Source organism: Lepeophtheirus salmonis, chromosome 10 (genome assembly GCF_016086655.4).
Source record: "Lepeophtheirus salmonis chromosome 10, UVic_Lsal_1.4, whole genome shotgun sequence".
NCBI lineage: Eukaryota > Metazoa > Arthropoda > Copepoda > Siphonostomatoida > Caligidae > Lepeophtheirus > Lepeophtheirus salmonis.
In genome coordinates, this window is record NC_052140.2 from 19499041 (window position 1) to 19521741 (window position 22701).

Sequence of the window (22701 nt, forward strand, 5' to 3'; positions counted from 1 at the left end):
GCAAGGACTCTGAGGGGGTATTTGTTGGCTCAAGCTTTCTAGGGACTGACCCAAATTCCATAATCAATTATTCAAGATATATGAGAGGAGTATACTTGTTTGACAATGATATGGGCAACTATAATGTACTAATAAGAGCCAAGGGATGTACTGAGCCTTAAACTATTGGTTCCTAAATGAAATGATTGGGAAAATTCTTTCCAAATGCAGTTGCTTCATTGCTAAAAATTAACTAGTGCAGAGTCCATCAGGGTAGAAAATATTAGAATGGGTATAAACTGGACCTATCCTTAATTATAGTTCTCTTTTCATAAGGATAAATGAAAAAAAAAAAACATAGAAACTACGACATCAAAGTGTCAACAATATGTCAAGTTAGAAAAATAACAGACCAAATCAAAAAAAAAAAAATAATAATAATAGCTTGGTGAAATAATGAAATTAGTATTTGTGGGATCATTTTTGACCACGTTTTGGGAAAACAACAAAAGAACCAGCTAAGCTGAATGCGTGATTGTTACATATCTCTATATCTATATGGTAGTTTGTAATGAAAAATTTACCTTCAAAAAATAGAAAAGGAAAAAAGATTGTTGCGTGTGCTCTTTTTTTTTTTTTTTGTTCGTTCATTACTTAATCAGTCTTCATGATGTGAACTTTTCCCTCTGAAGTATACATTCTCCCCTATCTTTGATGTAAATTGTTTTAAAAATACTTATACATAAAATAAATATATATGATACGAATTAAATTATACTAGCAATAGTTTTACTACACTAATGTTCTTTTAAATGTAACAGGTCGTTACCTTTATTGTATCACCCCTCCCCTGAAAAAGGGAGTGGCAAAAGGCCTGAAATCACATGGTAGTTTGCCAAATAAGTCAATCATAGCAACTGCTATTTATCTATTAGGGAATAAAATATTATTTCTCAACAATTTTTAAAATGAATTATATATTTATATTTCCAAATATTATCATCTTTCAAAGTATTTATTTGGTAACATAACATAATATTGCTTTGTAACATTTTATTATAAGCGTATTTATACCTTTGTATTTATGTATTATAGCATAAATGTATTCATAGAATAATGGGATGGCCAATTTATATAAATAACGAAGGGATCAACAAGAAATTGTAGTCTAGTCCTTATAGAAACGGAGCATTTGTATAGTATAATATGTAACTTTTTTCTCTCTTTAATACTCCTTTAATTAGTCAGATGGCGTTGTACTGATTAAGCATACTTAAACATTATAATATTACATTTATTACATCTGGCCTAGGAATCTTGTGTGGGTGTGAAATTGATATACTTCTTTCTCTAGAAGTGACCTTGGCGCGAACCTACGCACATTGAGTTCAAGATAATAATTTCTCCCGAGCACTTTTTCCGTAGAGCTACGTCGATTCCATACTTATAACTTCGTTTGTCTATCAAGAAATAAATAAATATATGAAATAGTCTTGGCGGATCAAGTGAGACGAGAGTATAGGCAACTGACAACAAAATGCATAGGGAATTTTTGTGTTAGCAAGGTAACTCTGTCGTGGTAGAAGGTTCTTCTCTTTCCTTTTCTCCTCTCAAAATCATGTAACAGGTAGATGATATAAATAAGTTTCGTGATTACAGTGCACCAAATGCCTCACTTTTGCCTTCGCCTCATCGCTTTTTTTTTTGCTTACTGACTACTCAACTCTAACAATTACTCTGTCTGACTTAGAAATTGTCTTTGAAGTCAATATACATTAAGAACCTTGACTTCTCTAAGAACAATGGTGATGCAAACTAGCGAGTTCAATGAATAATCCCTCACAAGCGCGTTGTCCATGAAGCTACGTTGTTCCACAATATTAAAAAAAAATAGAGGGAAATTCTTTAAAAACGTTTGAAGGATTTTTTACTCTTCTAAATGTAGCATTTGGTACAAAATAACTATTTTAGAAGAATAAAAGATATTACAAACAATTTTTTAAATTTTCGCTAAAGCAATTTTTTCTGTCAATTTTTTTTAGATAGTAGAGAATCCCAGACCAAAAAAACTTGTAATTTTTTTATTTCTCAAAAATAAACTAGGAATAAATAGTGCCTGATATTGTCAATATACTTTTTTGGGCATGTGTGGTGTCAATATAGTAATAAAAAAATAAGAATTGAATTAGAATCGAATTCGAAAAAACAATCATTCTAGAGAATTTTTTGCAAAACAATCATTCTTGATAATTTTTTGCAAAACAATCATTCTTGAGAATTCTTTGCAAAACAATCATTCTTGAGAATTCTTTGCAAAACAATCATTCTTGAGAATTCTTTGCCACTTAAACATAATTAATTTTAATTCAACCAATCAACGTTCAGAACACAGGTTAGGAGGTAGAAACAGAGACGTAAACCGCCGACAACAAAATGCTATTTAAATTTACGTTTAAGTGAGACAAGATTGATTGCTTAAATTCGATTAGGCTTCAGGTTTAGCTGTAAATAATAACAATAAACAATTGAATTATAGTCCCAAAGTTGAGGAAACTTGGCCCAGAATTTAAAAAAAACAACAACTAATTTTGCCTTTTTTATTTTGGTTCGAATAAAGGTAACGACGAGAGAAAAATCATCACAAAATAAATTATGTTAATAAATAATTCGTTAATTTTCCCTAATTAAAGAAAATCAAAAAAACTAATATTGTGCCTGAAACATACTTAAATCTTTTTTTAAATACTTCAAGTGGTAACCTAAAATACTATTCTATAATAGTATAAAAGAAAATGATCTGAAGTATTGAGCACTATAAAATTTGGAAGGTTTTTTGTAAGTAAGTTCGGGACAGGACTAGAGGAGATCTGGTCCGATTTTAACCCTAATATTATGGACCAATACAACTTTACTTTTTATGGAGGAGTTTTGACTCCACAAGATGCAAAATGAAGGAAGATATCCATGTCATTTAAATTTTATTATTTTTAAGAGACATGTATGAATGTGAAACAAAATTTAAATTAAGTGTTACAACAAAATATTTCAAGTTTCAAAGGTGGTTATAAATTATATGTTTAAAAAAATTGGAAAAAAAAAGTTATCTAAGAATATAAGAAAAGCCTGGAGGATTATTGATAATTCAATATAAAAGGAAAGAACAAAATGTCGAATTAGCAAAATATACATTTTATCTTTTATTTATTGGTTTATTTCAAACGGATTATATCAGGAATTTTGAAAAAAGATAAAAACCACATTTTCAAATTATAAGGAGTAATATCTTATTAAAAAAATCACAGCATAAAAAAGATTACATCCCAAGTGGTCATACATTGTATTAAATTTTATTCGAAATGTGTCTGATCTAATGCCGGTAATAAAGGGGTACCAGAATTAGCGAAAAAAACTATTGGGGCCAAAGTGCCATTGGTCCCACACTTTTTTATAGTTTTCGCAAAAAAATAAGTTTCTTTTATATGAAATTTATAATTTAATTTATATTACCTTTAGTTAGATAGGAAATATTCAAAAAGATGTTCTGGAGAAGCCTGACTTACCTTCCTATACCTGATGGATATTGTGTGATTAGTATATTATGTAGTATAACATATAGTCAATTTTTCGTTTCATCCTTATTATAATAGTGAACGAGTTGGAATAAGATTCTTCTGAATCTTTCCGGACAGTAAGAAAACATTCATACTATAATTAGTAGTATAGAAGTAAGTAGTATTAAACATATTCTAAAATATACTTTTTTGAATTTTGATGTATTTCCCCATTTTTTCTCATGCTTTAAGATATGAGAAGCTCGAAAATAAGTTTTTAGAGATCTAAGTATGCCCTATAACCTGCCTCATCGGCATTATCGTTTTTTCAAAATCCCTTTTTTTTATGATTTGGCGTAGTTGTTGGACAAAAAAATAACCATATAAAACACACCATTGAATGCCAAAAAATACATTAAACTAAAATGTAACCATTTTTGAATAATACTTTTTATATATTTTATTATGTAAGTATCCAAATTGCCCAGGGCAATGAAGGTAAAGAAAAACATTTAGGTGTGCTGACCACATGACTAAAATTGTTAACTCCCATCTGTCAATGTTATTTTCTCTTATATTCAGCCATTTTTTTAAAAACATATTAATAATTTTGAAAGATTTTACACTTACATCAATTTCTTATTTCATAATAATTTTTTAATACCAATTTGAAAATCAGAATGATATACCTTTTATATTATTTTGGATATTTTCTTAGACTTCTATGAGTAATAACGTAGTCACAAAGGGTTATATTTTAGTTTTATGTCTTTTTTGATATTCAATGGCCTGTTTTATCTATACATATCGAAATTCTGAGAAATTATATTTTTGAATAGGTCTGATGTAGTATATAGAAGTATTTTCTAAATCATTTTTCATTTTTTTTTTGACCAATGTGAAAGTGAATTTCCACTCCCTCATAGTCCCAAACAACGCCGGTAACCCTTTGATAGTGCCTAATTAAAGTAGAATTTTTGTGTGTGTGATTTATGGGTTGAACTTAGGACCTTTTTTTAGGGAGGGGGGTAATATAAGGGAGACTTATTATATACCCAAAACACAAAAACTGCTTTTAAGTGCTCAAGGAGACTAAATATTTGTTTGAGTTATAAATCCAAAAGTGTACAGAATAAAAATATTTTATAAATTTTTTCATAATCAAAAAAGGTATGGAAAAAAAAGAAATCGGTGAAAATAGTTTTTTTTTTTTTCAGGTGCAAAAAAATAGAAATCCCATATACATAATATTGGATTCTTAGATAAAATAAATTGTTAACAAATTTGTTTGGAAACATGTTTGCATGAAAATTATTGTTTAACTGAAATATCTATTATTTTATGAATAACTTTTCAATTTTTTTAAACAAACTGAAAAAATTACCATTTTTATGAAGAAATGTCACAAAACGATGCATTTTGGACTTAAAATTTTAGACTTATACATGAATCTCAAGTATTTTTAATTCTGAGAACATTTTATTTCATACTTTTTCCAATATTTGTAAAAATGAACTAATTATTAATGATTATTTTTTCAGAGACATTATTCTCTCTATGTTGTTTTTTACAAAATTGGAGCAATATATTTATTTTGGGAATTTTTTTCACAGATTTTGATTTGGCAATTTTTCTGGAAAAATAAAATTTTTATGCATGTATGTTATTTGAAGTCTAGAAAACATTTTTTTAAATTCATAGCAATACATTTCATACAAATATGCAGGTTTGTGAGCGATCAAGAAAAAAAATTGAGATTAGAAATTCACTGCAATATAGCGATATAAGGATCAGGGCCACTTGTGATCAGTGATTTGATCAATTTTATTACGATCATATTCAAATATACAATTTCTTTAAACCTATATAAGTATATTGACCTTTAACTTAAATAAACGACTTATAAACCTTTTTCAATGTATTTATTTACAATATTTTATTATAATAAATGTAAAAAAAATCTGTGATAATGTCTGCCGGCGAATAATAAAAAATCTATGTAAATCATTTCTCTTCTAGCTCTTTATTTGACATTAACAAGAGCTGCTTCTCAAAGTTGTCGTCTCTCACTCTTTATCTAGTCCTCCTCAGGATCTGTTTGATCGGATTGCAATTTTTTTGTTATTTATGTTGCAATATAAAGATCAGGACCGATTGCGGTACTGAAATCAGCGATATAATATCGCCATATCGCTAGTGATTGTTGATCAGAAAAAAACTCTGATCAACGTGCCTGTAAATATATAATATAAAAGTGCTCTATTAAAGTTCGCCGTCACTAAAGGGGTCTAAGTTATAAATGATATTTTATCTGTATGTCTAAATATTAAGAATAAATGATATTGATTTCTCACTCCCTCCTTGACCGAAGAAATACCGCGTAACCCTTTGCTAATAATATATATTCAAAGGAATTGGAAGGATTTTTATAAATATTGGGGTCTAATATGTCCCATTTCAATAACAGAGGGTTAATAAACATTCGAATCAAATTATCTTCGTTTTATAGTCTCTCCCTGATGATTTCTGTATACCAAAGATTTTTATCTACTATAGTATTAGTATGCCAAACTGTCTATCAAAATCTCTGACAAAATGCTGTTGCAATATTCCTGACTTGCATAACGAAATTTTTGTATAAAATTTCTTCATTTAATAGTGTTTAATTCTGAACCCCCCTCTACCATATTTATTTATATTCATTAAAAAAAACTTTTAATTAAAATTTTTAAACTTACACTTGTCAAAATAAATATTAGACTTGAATTCTTCAAATAAATCATTTGCTCTATTATTTTTAAATAAATAGTTTTTAATTAATTAATTTTTTTTTTTAAATTTAGTTTTGGGTTCTTAAACATTACCAGTTGGAGTGGCGCAACATGATTGAGGGCCTGTAAATAAATATTATTTATATTTATAAGTAAGTTTTTGGTGTTATCATTCATTGAGTAAAAAATGGTCGAACAGATCCGTCTGAAATTTTGCAAGTAAACATAAAATAGTCCTGGATGTTTTTCTGATATTTTGTGGGGCTCTGAGATCATTCAAAGGATGTTTCTGACCGAAATAAAACCTTCCTTCACTTGACTCTTTCTATATCTCTCTCCTTTTCTCCCAAAATATCTTTCTACATCCATCTCTGTCTCTTTTCTTCTACCTTTATTTTTTGTTTCTATCAACCTCTATTCCACTCTGTAGCGGAGCCCGCCTCTGCTATTGACTATAAAAATAAAAACAGAATGAACTTTTTTTCAAACAGGTAATTTTAAAAATAAATATTGCTTTCTAAATAAAAGGGCATTATAAAAATATAAACTAGTAGTATTTATTAAAAATACAATATTAAATGATAACTTAAGTTCCATAACAAGACTTAATCTTTAAAAAAGGTTCATCTAACTTTTTTTTTAAAGTATAAGTTTCCTTTATTCCATTTTGAAAAAAGGATGCCTCGTTTATTTATTATAAGCAAGGCCCCGCTCACGTTAAAACATCCTCTGATTAACTATTGTTAACCATTTTGTTTTGTCCAGGAGTCCTGTTAGAGCCTTCAGTCATTTGACCTCATGCTTGATTTTGAAAAAACTAGGAAGTAAGTAGCAATCAAATCCACGGGTCTTATTATACTAATCAACAAAATGTCACCTTTTTCGCCCATTGATTGAAATGGTGTGTTCCTGATTTCTTTTACGCCAAGAATAATGCAAATCCTCAGTTTTACCCAAAACTTCTGGTGTGAAGGAGTTTGTTGATTGTGACTGAGAAGAAAAATGTTGTGGAAAAATAGAAATAGAATATGATATAGAAATACTGTACGAATATTATTGGGTTGTGGCCATGCCTCCCTTTACTTTGTTCCATCTAAGAGCAGACAGTAATTTTGCAAAATATATTTTAGCCAAACAAAAGGCTGAGTCTAAATTTTTCATTAGCCAATTTTATTGTCTTTTTAAATCATATAATCTAATTGTTTTTAACACATAGGCTTAAGGGTCTGGATAATTAATTATTGTTATTATCTTTTAATGTTACTGAGTCACTAAACAATATACTAACTGGATGCACAATAAAAAGAGGTCTCACCCTTCAACTGTCAGCAGCCATTTTATGTATATCTATATAGCAAAGATTCTATGTCGTAGTTTTTATATTACAAACAACAATGATAAGTTCTCAGCAAGGATTAAGAGTCTGTCCAATAAGTTTAAATTTTCTGATTGATTTACGTTATTATTGTTATTTTTTTATTTTATTATATTATTATTTATTTCATTACAAAATAACCATTCACAATCATCATATCCATACATATATAATCAACGACTACATATCTTAAAGCTTCATAAAATGATTATTCATATATTACTTACAATAATCAAAACCTTTCTCAATACTCATCAAAGAATAAGATAAAAGAAAAAAGAGAAACGAAGCAAAAAAAAAAAAAAAAAAAAGAGGAAAAAAAAAAGAACCTATAGATCCAGAGATAATCTTGAGCTAGTTCTAAAAAAAGATGCTCCTAAACATTATTATTCCTTGACAATTCAAACACCACCATTGCTCCTTTTTCGTCAAAAATATCAAAAATTCTTATGTGCATCTTCATTAGCTCTTCCAAACCTCTAGGCATAGCTGACCCGGAAGACCTCACGTCATGCGTTATAAAGAGCACCTTCGATGTGATTGTTTCAATCTTCAATCCGTCCTTGGGCCTTGGATTGGTGGCCAGCAACCAATTGGATTTTTTTGGCTCAAACTGTACACATCCTGGATCAATACATTAATCACAGTCCTTACTTGTGTAATTTACTTGTAATAATAGAATATGTGTCCTGAATTTTCCCTCTCATATTTAGAAAATGAGCAGAGTCTTTCCTGAGGGGTTTTGTGGATTTATCCACAAATAGGGACGACGTTACCATTCGGTATCGAAACAACTTCTCCTTCAGATTTATGAATGGGTTTCCCATAAAGACATTGGGAATATTTAGTAAGTATTCGTTGGGTAGAAGCTGGAACCATTGGCAGCGGTTCTTCTTCAAAATATTTGAAGAAAATTCTTGTTAAGTCTTCATCAAAGTTTGACAGACTAATTGGGATTTTAACGCTTCTAAACGTATGAAAAATGGAGTTGGTAGTACATAAACTGTATTAAGTGTTACTATTTTTATTTATACTATTCTTTTCAGATAAATTAAATTTTGAGTTGTGGTCGATGTCTTCGCAATCTGGGCTTGTCCAATGGTAGTCAAATGATGTTCTATAAATAGTACATCCCCAAACATATCGTGAAGTTAAAATTTATTGGTGTATCTGGTCCTAATATAGGAAGAAGTACATTTAGAGTGGAAGCCCATGAGATTGACATTTCTCCCATATAAATATTCTGTGCTTTCCCACATTTTAATATGTTCATTTGGTACACCAACTATTCTTTTTTCAAAGAAGTATCCATTCTTCTGAATATATTTGTTTTTTATTCGCATTGCCCAGAAATCCTTACTAACTCTAATTATTGTTAGCCATGTGAGATTCAAGGTTTTCCATACCCTTTCAATATTCGAGTGACCAAGACTCTACTTTCCTATGGGAGTTTCCATTCTGTTATTATAAATATAGGACCTCTTTGAGTGGCACAGTAATACTTCAAGTATCTTGTATACCTCTGAAGTAGTAGTACACGAGAATGGAGTAGTTTTAGGAAGTATATTTTGGTTCCACGCAATGATCCTTTCAGCTATGTTTAGTAGTATCGAAACAAAATATCGAAGTAGTCACAATTTCCTTTTAAAATCTATAATAATCTATTTGTATTTAGATTTATAGTGGATTCTTCACCATTTTAGGAGACATATATGCATAGAAGAGTTTGGATGATATTCTATCATTATCACTGGGATTTCTTTTTACTGTTTATTTGGAGTCCAGATTCAGCCTCAAATCCTTTTAGGATAAGGAATATTCTTTTCATAGACCTTGGGATTTCCTGTTCATTAACTGAGCAGATAATGGGAAGGTCGTCAGTGTATTAGAGAGTATTGATAACCTTGTCCCATCGATTGTAGTGCCTCTATTATGTTTATCTTCCAAGATCCAATCCCGTAACGCATTAATGCCATGATAAACAAGGATGGTGAAATCACGGATCCTCGTTTACAACCCTTTGAGATATCTAATTTTCCTTCTAAACCATGTACCTTTAATTTGGACTTTGAATTTCCAAATATAATTGCTATTTGGAGCCAACTTCTTCCGCAGAAGTAAGATAATCATTACAGTACGGATTGTCCATTTTTTGCATTTCATTTCCGCGACAAGAGGAACATTTTCTTCCACTGTAGCATTTTTGACATTTATATAGGCTTGAGTAGAACGCTGTGATCTTTTGATATTTCATCAAGTTTGTTTGACACTATCCCATTAATTAGGTCTAAATAACGTATTTCTTTTCTGCTTCTGAGACATCTTTCTAGATACTTGATTGATGTTTTCTCTTTCAATTTTTTTTTCCACTAGGTCTTTTTTTGAGTGAATCATTCTTCCAAGTTCTTATTATTCTAGTATTTTGTTTAGTTCTTCACAAATATCCGTTCCATTTTCACAAGTTTCATATAGTATTTCTAATTTATTCTCAGGTTTTTCTTTCTTATTGCTTCATTCTTCCCCTTGTTCTTCATAAGGTAACTGGATCGTTCTTCAATCCTAAATAGAGCTGTCGTTGGGCTGAGTAAACTGTTGTCCTTTAATTCCATTGCATTATGTATTATCCCTTCAATTTTATTGCAGATTTTATCGCCTTCTAGTATAGACACATTCCGTTTCCAGAACAATCTCAACTTTCTTTGTCTTTTTTTATGAAGGAGGCAAAAATCTGTGAGTGGTCAGAAATATAGTATGGCAAGTTCTTAAATTCGTTGAGCATTTCAGCCATTTTGGCTGAAGCTAAAATGTAATCGAGTCGACTTTTTATTTGGATAGCTGATAAAATTCTTCTTTGGTTCAATTGTGTTAGTCTTGCTACCAAGATCCTCAAGGTAGGTATTTTTTCATCAAACACTGCACCTCCGACATATTTTTTCCGATTTCGAGATCCTTCATAGTTCACCGTGTCTCTTTTTGGGTTCATTGTTATATTCAGATCCCCAAGCATGAAATTGATGCCTTCGGTTGACCATGACATACATTATTATTGTTTTCATTCAGAAAAAGTAAACATTAATGACAACAAAATTTCCTATAGGATCAGAGGCCACAAGCTGAGGATGTTAACTCGAAAAAACGATTCACTAGTATAAGGACTCCTCTCATAGGCCGTGAGTGCTCTGTAACAGTGTGCGATGCGAAGTATCCAAGATGAGCAATTGTCCCAGGATCTGTAAAGCGTGTGTCCACTAAAACTTTATTATATGAGAACCCTATTGTTTTCAAATGATGGATGACTGACGAAGCCCTGTGTAATGAGGCAATCGAGTTTACATATTATTAAGCAGAATAATAGGCCTCTGGAACTTGGTATCAAATTCCCTCACTCTCTATTTATCCTCCAAGTCTTGACTATTTACAGCTCTTTTACTTATTTTCTCTTTAGGAGTCAAATTGTTTGGGTTTTTTTTTTTTTTTGGTTTTGGACGGTTTCTTCTGCATAAAGACTTTCAAATCGTCGCATAAGGGAATAATATCCGATGTCGACGGATTAGAAGATTCTTCAATATGGTTAGACGTCTTGGTATCCTTGACAATTGTCTTATCTTCTGGTGAAGCGTTTTCTCCAATCCTTAATGTACCTTTTAATGTAACAAACCCTGATGTATCACCTCCTCGGTCTTATATCTTTCTTGTGTCCCATCTATTCTCAGAGGAAGACCTTTTTTCCATTTTAAATTAAATAAATGTTTCCAAAGAAACCACAACAATTAATATGATAATCATAATTGGATAACAACATATGAACTCGTATTGAAGCTGGGGCCTTTGCTAAATATACACCAATTTTGAATTACCTCATTAAAAAAAAAAAAATAATTGAACAAAATTGACAAAACTCTAAAAGTGAGATCTGCTCCTCCCGTGGAAGCTGTTTTTTTACCAATTTGTAAGCATAAATACATAAATATTTCATTTATCAAAAGTGTGTCATAATTAAATCAACACCTCGTAACACTTATATAAGAATAACATAATTACTAACCTATCCAATGACATTGCAGTTAAATTGAGTACACTAGCAGATATCGTAACAATGGCCATGAAGTTATTAATGCTACAATAGGCGGATCCAAAGCTCCAATAGCGATCTCTCATAAATATATAGTTGAATACACAGTTGAGTGTGGCCATCAGTAAGTCGGATAGACTCATGTTGGCTATATAAATATTTGGAATTGTCCACATGGATCGATGAGCTATTAAAGAGTTTAAAAAATCAATAATTAAAAATATATCTGACTATTTGCAATAGAATATCAATTTAACTAAATAAAATTTTAATGAAGGAGTTTAGCGATGCATCAGAATTGGCCAGAACGGTTTTTTTTTAAGTATCGGAATTGGATACAGGAATCAACTCAATATTTTTATTACCCATAAAGTATTTTTTATATCTCAGGTTCTATAGTAAATAAACTATCCAAAAACTTTTTCTCTGGTATTTTAGACGTAAAATCCTTTCAAACACATTTTTGAATGCTTAATCCTATTTTAGTAGAGAAATTTGGCAAAAACCATGATTTTGAGACCCATGTCGATTCCCAGTATGTTCTGCATGTACAAACACGACAATTGTTAAGGTGAGTCTTGTCTAAGAGATTTTTGAAAAATGGAAATCAGTCATGTGTAGCTTAGACTGGAAACCAAGCCAAGTAACCTGCTTTTCCATTTACCATAGAGACTGAAAGACTATTGAACTAATTTCTTTAATAAAAAGTTAATCAAAGTCATCAGAAAACAATACTGCTTTTATATTATTTATATTGAAGACTAATTTTTGAAGAATGTGACGAAATAATAGACGCATCAGTTATAAAATTAAAGTTTTTCCCAGATTATTAACTCATATCGAATTTAAGCATTACAAAATGTTTCTTGAAGCATATATAGGAAAAATTCATATGATAAAATTTTTGTATTACGTATCTACAAGGGGTGCATTCATGCATAGGGATCGGAATCCGCATAAATATGGGTTTTTGAAGTATCGAAATTGACTCAAATCTGCTGATTCCACTGATGCATATGCATACTTCTTTATATATATATAGTATGAAGCAAAGAATAACATAGATTTAGAACTGGAGGCTCCTACTTTTAGGGGCCCGGATAAAACTATGTCTTTTTTAATTTTTATTTTAGCAAATAAGAAGTGCAATAATAATTTACTTTTATAACAAAATTCAAGTATATGACCTGTTCTTGGTTTTTAATCACATTTAATATTGTAATTACTAGTCTCAAAAAACAAAAATGACAAATAAAACGTTCAAAAGATCCATATTTGGCCCTTTATAAAAAAATTCACGTTTTAAGTCTATTTTTAGAGACATTTTTGTGTTTGAAATAACCATAGATTCATAAATCAAAGTTAATAACGATTGATCAATAACAATACAGCATTTCCATTCAGTAATGCGTGTAATACAAATTGCCATAAGGCTCCTGAGGAAGGAGTGGAATTCATCTTCTTTGAATTTCAATTTAAAATGATTTATAACCACTTATCATTTTAATTTATGATTAAATTTACGCCTAATTACTTTTCAGTAGAAAGTTAAACCTTAAAAAAAAATTATTATTTTATTTGTTAATGTAAATCCTTTATAAATAATAAATAATTGAATTGTCAATAAATAAAGTATTTTGATATTGGTACATCCCTAGTTTCATTGGGTCATTAAGTTGCCAAATTTTAATAGTAATAAAAATTTTATAGTTTAAAAATTAAGATGAATTAGACATGAAATGAACCTAAATAAAGACATTACTAACCTACAACGATCCACAAAACGATGAGATTTCCCAGAATGGCAACGAATATGAGACTAATAAAGAGTGAGTCCCAAATGACTCGGGTACTCAATTCCATTTCTTCCAAAAAGGAGGACACATTTGGAGTTGATCTGTTCATCATTCACTTAGCATGGACATAAAAAGAAAATGTAAATTTATTATAGTGTTGATCAGTATATCAGTACTAACAATGTACAATGAGGAACGCAAAAAAAGAGTTGGGTGCATTCTTTTTGTAGTCTAGTTTTGCGTTCCGTGTTGGACGTTATTCACTAATTCTATTTTTAGTACCGAGAATCTGATTCCAATACCACTGATTTGCATGCACTCCCAAGGACGTCCATTGGTATTGGTTGTTTTTTTATTTATTATTATTTAAAATGGTGGCTAACTAAAATTTTTATCCTAAAAGATAACTTTTATTATTGTTTTTTTCATGGAGGGCGTTTTTTTTTTTTTGCATTATTAGCTCAGAAATTTAAGGATTACGTCATCGCTGATACAAAATTATTGTATTACAATTTTTTTCCACGTTAAATTTTTTAAATCAATTAAGAATAGTACTGGTGTAAAGATTCAAGACAATTTTTGCAGTGAATATTTTTGGCACTGGTAATTTTTACCTTTGGTAATTTCGCCTCCTGAAGATTTTGCCAATAATATATTCCAAAAAATTTCATTTTTCGATTTTTCTTTCTGAACAATTTAATTTTTCAATTTTTTTTTTTTTTTTTAATTTATATATTTGGATTTGTTTTTTTTAATTCCAAAAACAATGCCTCTCCCCACCTCCAATATTTATTTATACTATAATCCTGCAGATGCCCCTTTACCAGGGGCATCATTTTTAGGGGAAAAAAAGGAATAGATGTAAGAGTCACAGATCCTCATCATGGCTGTTTCAAAAGAACTCAATTACTCGCTACACTTCACTCATAGTCACGATCCCTGGTTAAAGCCTGAAAAAATGTATCAAACACAAACACCATTGATGGAGAGAAAGAAAGCTTTCAACAGTTTAGGATAAAGTTAAAATACGAACCTACAATATAAAAGTACTAAAAGGGGGTAAATATGCTATGAGGCAAAATTCCCAGAGGTGAAAATGTACACAGCAAAATTACTTGCTGGAAAATGTTCGTGATAAATTACTTAGAACCTTTAAAACACCACTTTTCAAAGTCGATTTTAGAATGGTTACTTGAGACGTCATTAGGACAGCATAAAATTGGAACTGTGATGACGTAAATCCTAAATTTCTGAACTTAAATGCAAAAACATATCCTTTATAAAAAATATGATAATGAAATTTAACTTTTATTCTAATAAAAATCTTTAAATTTTTTACTTACGCCTACTTCTACTAAACAAAAATAAACAAACATATGGCATTTAACGGAGAGTGCATGTTAATTAGTGGTATTGGCACCTCAGGCGTAAAGGAGTTATTGGTCCCTACTTTTGAGGAATCATGTTTGTCTTTAATAAGAATAATTGCGATATATAATTCTAAGAAAAGAGTTTAATTTGTCTTTGATAAAAAACGCTTACTCTTTCAAAAAAAATTATCTATAATTTCTCCTTTTTTATCAAAATTTGTCATTTATAGAAAAAACCAAAAATATTATTTACAAATTGTCAAAAAAGTAAGTCTAACCCCTCACAAAAAAAAAACACAATGTATAGTTCACAATTTTGAAATACATTATGGCGTGGGTTATGGCAAAACCACTTTTTTGTTTTATAATTACAGTCAAAAAATAGTATTTAAATATGGATATCAATTTGGGAAGTGAAGCTGGTAAGAAAATGTTGATTTCTTAAATACACTACGATGGAACAATGAGGGGCTTAGCCTCAAAAATTATTAACTCTGCTATACAGGATAGGAATTTTAAATCCAGAACCAATTTCGACCTCAATATATTGAGAACCCTGACATCTATGTGATCAGAGTTAGCGAACAAAAATATAAAGGTAAAAATTCAAAATTCTTGAGAAGTCAACCAAATACAAACACAATGTGGGCCTAATTGTGTATCTTCGTGACGGGTGTACACCAAAGATATCATCTTGTTGACAAAAATCCAAAAACCAACTGATAACGAAGTTGTCGGCAAGCCTTTTAAGGATTTGTCGAGAACGCCTGCAAGTAATACTTATAATCGTTTTATGCTAATATCTGCTAATAAATTAATTGATTATATGATTACACATGTGACCTCCTAGCTTGCAGGATCTGAGCCCCTTGGATTACTATGTGTTGATCATCATGGAAAGAGAGTCCAATGAACATACACATAACATCGTTGACTTCTTTGGAATTCCATTTTTCAGGGAGTGGCCAAAATGGAGAAGGATTTCTTCATCAAGGCATGGCCATATTCAGTGCTATGTTAGAGGCTGTGTTTTAAGCCGGAAGGGGTTGGGTTGAGGGATTGACTTAATATTTAAGTAAAAGATTTGTGAATTGCAGAATAGATTTTTTGAAAATAAATTTTAATATACATTATCCTTAAATTTTCTGGATTCCCATATAATTGCTTGTAAAATAGGTTTATTTAATATGTATATGATTTTTTTTTCAGGAAGGAGCTTATGAAACTTTGAGTAACAAACATTTTGTAATTAAGATATTGATTGTACTGATAGAATTTCATTAAATGTTCAATATTGAGCGTTTTTAAGTGACCCCAAAATTGTTGTTATTAGTCACATTGGAAGCCTACCCAATCAAATTTTAACAGAATAAAAGTCATTTTGTCATTTAAAGTAAGGATATTAGTAAATTATTTAGAGTAGAATTGGATTTCAAAATGATATTGACAAATAAAAGGACTTAAACTTTCACCTTCTAACGAATAAATATGTCTTTAAGGTTTTATTAAATATATGTATGTGTAGCTTAGCCTTATCTTAGTGAAAATCCTTGTTTTATAAGACGGTTAGTGAACTGGTTAAAGATGAAACTCCAAAAAACAAAAAATAATAATTATATGATAAACAGTCAAACAATAAAAATAATTAAGTCATTTAAATTTTGTATTAATTTTATATTTTCTCATTAATTTGGAATCCTTAAATTTAAATTAAATACTATTATAGTTCTGTAGCTATCATTGTATACCTTAGTTATAAAGATAAAATAAATATGTAGAGTGATGATACTGGGCATTCGTGAAATTCTTTGACGTTGCGTCGTAAGACGAGCCAAAAAAAGACTGTTAACCAGGCCACTTTTGACAACAAAAATTAAATAAACCCATCTCTTCCATTGAAAGACCCTTGATAATGAGTCTTTTGAATTCTTTTCTGACACTTTAAGTCCCAAACATGGTATTTCCCGCTATAAGCTCCAAGAACTTTATAATATTAGTTTAATAGTCTTACAAAAATATTAGTATTTATGGAATATAATTTGGCTCTTTAATCTATTAATGATTACGTTTTTGATTAATCTCCTGAATCAAGCCATATTATCACACAAATTAAGTCGATTTAAAATATTTTCAGTTATAAAATGATATCATTTGGAAAAGCATGAAAGTTAGAGGGTTCAGGGGACAACAGAAAATTTGGGTATGCACACAAATCTTATTCAATTGAAGTTTCAATTCGTACTCATTTTTGAATTGAAATATAGGTAGATTAATCTCCCAATATTATGAATGACTAAATAAAATTATATGTAAATCTAAAAATTAGAATAGAATATTAATATACTTCATAAAATAATATGTTTTAAAAATACTTTATTTGAGGCGTCTGAAAAGGGTATAGACCAGAGATAGCCATCCTTTGAGACATTGAATGACAACATTTCCAATTATTGAGTGTGCCACTATGAACAATAAGGGTAGAAACACATAAAAACTAAGGGAATATGTTCTAATTTGCACGTGCTAGTGAGTTTTTGCTTTTAACTAAAAAGTTCAATATTTGAATTAAAAAAATATATATAATAATATTTGAAATTTAATTTAAATTTTCAATTTATTTTCTCAATAAATTTTATTTTCTGTGAATAGGTAGGAATTTTATATTTTTCATTTAATTTGGGTTTTTTCTGAACAGTTATTGATTTTTGAAAAAAAATTTCAAAAATTAAATTTTTTAGAAATTCAATTGATTTTCAAATTTTCTTACAAAAATTTTAAATTTTAATTTAATTTTGTAGAAATTCAATTGATTTTCAAATTTTTTTACAAAAATTTTAAATTTTAATTAAATTTTGTAGAAATTCAATTGATTTTCAAATTTTTTAAAAAATTTTAAATTTTAATTTAATTTTAAATTTTTTTTCCAAAGTTTTCATTTTTTTCCAAAATTTTCCTTTTTTGTAAACAACTCTAGATTTTTAAACTTTTAGTCTTGGATTTTTGATATTTTTTACAAAAAATTTTATATTTGATATTTCTTTTTAGATTTTTTTTTAAAAACATCAATTTTTGTAATAGCTCTTTATTTTTGAAATTTTATTCCAAAAAAAATAATTTTTTGAGAATATAAAATAAATTATTGAATTTTTTTCAAAAAAATTCCCAAAAACTTTGAAAATATAATTTTCGACCCTTTTTGTCAAAAAAATTTAATTTTCGGTGATTAGTTTTGGATTGTTAGTTTCTTGAGAATAGTTATTTATGGAGTTTTTTGTTCCAAAAATTAAATTTTTTGAGAGCAGCTGAGTAATATTTTTTTGATGAATTATTATTTTGCATTCTAATGTTTCAGCCGTTTTATAAAAAAATATTTAAATATAACAAAAAGAAAAAAAACAAATGATTAATAATTAATAGGACATAAGATAGCTACAAACAATAAAAAAGGCGTTCAACCTTTCTCGATGGGTTGATTCTGTACTTCTTCAGTGCAATCTAAGTAACTGACAAGAGACAGTCTTATTATGGTAAAATCTTTTAAACTTTAAAAATCTCTCAGCTCTTGCTACAGCTCTTTGTATATTTTTTCATAAAATTTTTTCCAAAAAGCAATCCTCAATATCTCAATAAACAATTTAAAAAATATATATATTTATGAAGTAGCCTTTATGTTTTTAACATATGCAACTATTAAATTCGAATGTTTTGGTCAACTATTTCTTTTATTTTTTATTAGCATCAACTACTCCCACACAATTTATTTCTAGGGATATTTTATCCCTATAACCTTATTCTTCGCATTGAAAAAAGAAGAATCCAAATAATCAAACGGAAAAACATAGGAAAGACTTTTAAGCAAAACATATTATTTAAATACACTAAACCTGGATAAAAATGACTAAAATATTAATAAATCCTAAGTAAGGCAATATAAAGATATATACTATTTAGAGGTGGGGATATGTTTAGATTTTTAGGTTTCAGGAATAATGTAGATTTATTGTTGTAAAAATGTGTTTTCAGGGAATTATTCGTAAATTTTGCAATTTTTAGTAATGGTTTGTTGAGTTTGATCAATTTAATGATTTTTTTTTTTTTTTCCTATTTCCTTTTTTTTTTTTTTTCAGGTATACACATTGTTCTAATTTAATATCAGCTACTATTCTATAAATAACACTAAACGTCATCAAAATTCACAAGTATATTTTTCTAAAGTAGTAACTGTTATAATCACAAATTATATTTTGGTGATACACTCTTGTTAAGATAAATTTAAAAAAATAAGGATTTTTTCCCCTTGTCTTGAACTCAAACAAGTATAAATAGCATTTGAACCTATATTTTCGAGTGCAAAAATGAATAAAACATTCAGGAAAATATTACATATTTAAATAAATTAATTTGGAGTCTATCTTGACTATGTTTCGATTTAATAAAATAGTGGAACAAAAATAATTTTTATAAATTTTGTAGTTTATACTGACCCAGTTCACTAACAATGTGTAAAAAAAATGTTATTACATAGTTATTTTTTAGTTTTTCTCCCTCAAATAGTTCTTTACTTATGAACACACACACTAAAAAAATTAAAATATGTACACATTTGTAAAATGAATAAAAGTAAATTTGTGTTTAGAATTAAACATAAATAAACATTATATGCCCAACATTTCTGCCAATGAAATGAAGCCAAAATTATAATTTATCATGTAGCCCAGAATCCAAAAATGATCTCAACTTTTATTTGGATGAATTTTCCAGATTATTATAATTTAGACTATTATTGTTCAGAGTAATTTTTCACCCTTAAGACAATCACCATATTCAAGTATGATTAATAAACTTGACGTGAAAAGATTTTTATTACTATCAAAATGTTTTTATTGATTCTGTATCTTGGTCAAGACTCGACATATTTCCATTTTTAGGTTGAAAAATGATGAAAAACGACATTCATATTTAAACCCTTATAATTTATTCATCATTAATAGTGATAAAGAATATCATAGCTTATATTATTGAAAAAATGTCCATGTTTTATTTAACAAAAACCTATTGAAAAAATATGCATATCCATGGATTTTTGTTCGATAATGACGTCATACCCATAGTTAATAATAATATCCTAATCTTGAACTTCGTACAAATTCAAATAAAGTAATTAATATTACATTTGAAATATTTAAACTCCCTACTTATTCTGAAATGATTCTTCTCATTATTTCGACTCTGGACTTTCTTTGCCAAAATATTTATAAAATATTGGTGATAGAATCGACAAAATGTTTTGTAATGATTTAATGATGGCTCCTGACAGTCGTCAAAAACAAAATTTTTTTCCCCATTACTATGTCTAACCCAATATAAATTAAATAAACAACAATTAGCTATTATCAAAAAAATTAACGTACAATATCAGTTAATGATAAGGGATGGAGCATAGCCTCAGTTCTCCATTGGAAGCGTATACAAATTAATTATTGATTTATGGAATAAATAAAATTTAAAATTGACGTTATAAATATGTCTAAAAAACTGTAAATTCAGTTGGCTGCAGAATATACTCTTGCATCCTAAAGTAAGGGCTAACTCTAAATTTGATTTCAATTCAATATTTGGGCTATTGATAGAAACATTGCAGCTTTTGAAAGATTGATTATATATTAGTTTATTTTGTTTACAATTCTACAAAAATGTGATGGAACGGCATAGCTCAATGGACAACACGCCTAGGAGAAATTATTATCTGTAACTCAATATGCGTATGTTCGCGCACTGGTCGTTCCTAGCCCTTTATTACCCAAATTATGTTACAGTAAGATTTTTAATTTTTTATCGCATATATAAAGTATATTTTGTAGAACTAAGCCATATTTTGCATAAAAATAAAATATTTGCAAATAAACGTGTATCAAATAGATATGTCCCAAATTTGGTACATCAGGCGCAGCGACATGTACTTTTATTTGGTCAAGTATGTCACATTGGGAATACAAATGTAAAATATCATAATATGTATGCAATAGTCGACAATACTAAAAAGAATGATTACATGCCCACATAGCTCATAGGATTCATACCACAAAATTGTTACACATCAAAGAAGACTACTTCCAGCTCAGATGAAGTAAATATAATACTTAAGCAGTGTAACTCTATTTGACCAATTAAAATATCATTAAAAAAATCTGGAAATGAAGGATCTTATTTGGAAGAGTATACTATACAATTTATTTTTTAGGCTTTCTATGACACTTTGCCAAAAACCTTATTGCCGTAGGCAAAATTGCAGAGTGCTGTTTTCCCAAACGGATACTTTACCACTATTGGAACTGTGTAAGCAAAAATAATGGCAATCATCCTATAAATAAATTAAAAAGAGGAACAATATTTAAAAAATAAAGGCCACAGAGTTGATCAATAAATGATTGTCGATTGAGATTTAATTGACATTGTGAATGAATCAATTGTTTGGATTGAATGTGTTGTAGCTACTATGTACTTGTTTGTGATAACAAATTATCGATCTTTTTTGATTACCGAGAATCGATAATATCGATAATGATAGAAACATTCTTGGAATAAATTATAAATACAAATAAGTTTCATATTTTCGTTTTTAGATCCTTTAAATTAACCTTTGTGCGTAATAATAACAATGCATGAAGATAAACATCTCCTTGGTGGGTTAAAAACCCAGTAGAAAAAATCTTAAGAATTAGAAAACTGCGTTCGGATTTGGCAGAAATTGTTGAAAAAGTTAAGAGTGATTTTTATAAATGTACAAGGACTTTTGCTTCATTAATGTCCCCATGTTGGTCATTCAATGCCATCGCTTTTTTAATAACTACTTTATCAGTGCAAAATGAATTTAGCAGCATTTTTTAATTTAAGATTTACGTAAGCTTTACTCGATAAGTCAACTACAGTTTCCATTACTTATTGAAAAAGAGACTCGTTTTTACTTCAAATAAGTATTCCCATCACCTGGATTGAAAGATTGACAACTTTTGTTTTATTAATGAAAACATATTTTTTTAATCAAATATTTAATTCATGAAAACCTGAATACGGTGCATAAGGTTAGACTGATGTATCTCAAGGACTTTTTCCATAAAAATATCTCAAATTTTGGCTAATTGGCGTGTCTAGTTTAATGGGTTCATTTTTACTGTGAATAATCACCTTCTCATATATTAAGAGATAGAAATCTCTGCAGAAAATGTTTAAATTGCTTCTTTCATTCAAACAAAGCTTTCCAAAAGTTCTTCAAGTAGTTAAATTTATTCTAGAGCAGATCAAACTTTTCTTTATTTTATTCATTGCAATTTCTAAATGTTTTTTTTTATCTTCAGGAAGCTCTTTATTATTGCCACAGATAAATTTCAACGAGTATTTTGAACTGAGCGCCAATTGAATAAAAATTATCAGAGAACATAATGTAAATCAAATGTAATTTGGTATATTTATTAATTATTGTTTTTTACTACAAAGTAAATTTAAAAGATTTGGTATCATTTCATACAAATAGTTGTTTCTCACCAAAAATCAGGATCAAATAAAAAATGAATATTTAAAGCTATTAATATTTCCAGTCTAGTTTATAATGCTAAATTCAACATTTTTCCCTTTTTAATCATATAGTCTATCAAAACTAACTCACTTCATTGACCTATATTAATATTTTATTTAATTACAAAAGATGTGAATACTCTACAAAAAGATAAATTTAACATTATTTGAATAACACAATTATTAGAGTAGGTATTAACGGGGAAGAAAATGAG

At 28.8% G+C, this 22701-nt stretch overlaps 1 protein-coding gene across 1 annotated transcript in view; it reads right to left on the reverse strand.

Annotated features, from left to right (window-relative positions):
- Positions 1-22701, reverse strand: part of LOC121125742 (tachykinin-like peptides receptor 86C) — a 78178-nt gene that overhangs the window by 45879 nt on the left and 9598 nt on the right. Inside the window, exons 2-3 of the mRNA XM_040720941.2 lie at positions 13515-13659; positions 11722-11935 (exon numbers count right to left, since the gene is read on the reverse strand). Coding sequence (XP_040576875.2) covers positions 11722-11935; positions 13515-13656 — 356 coding nt within the window. The 5' untranslated portion in view covers positions 13657-13659. The remainder of the gene's footprint in view (positions 1-11721; positions 11936-13514; positions 13660-22701) is intronic.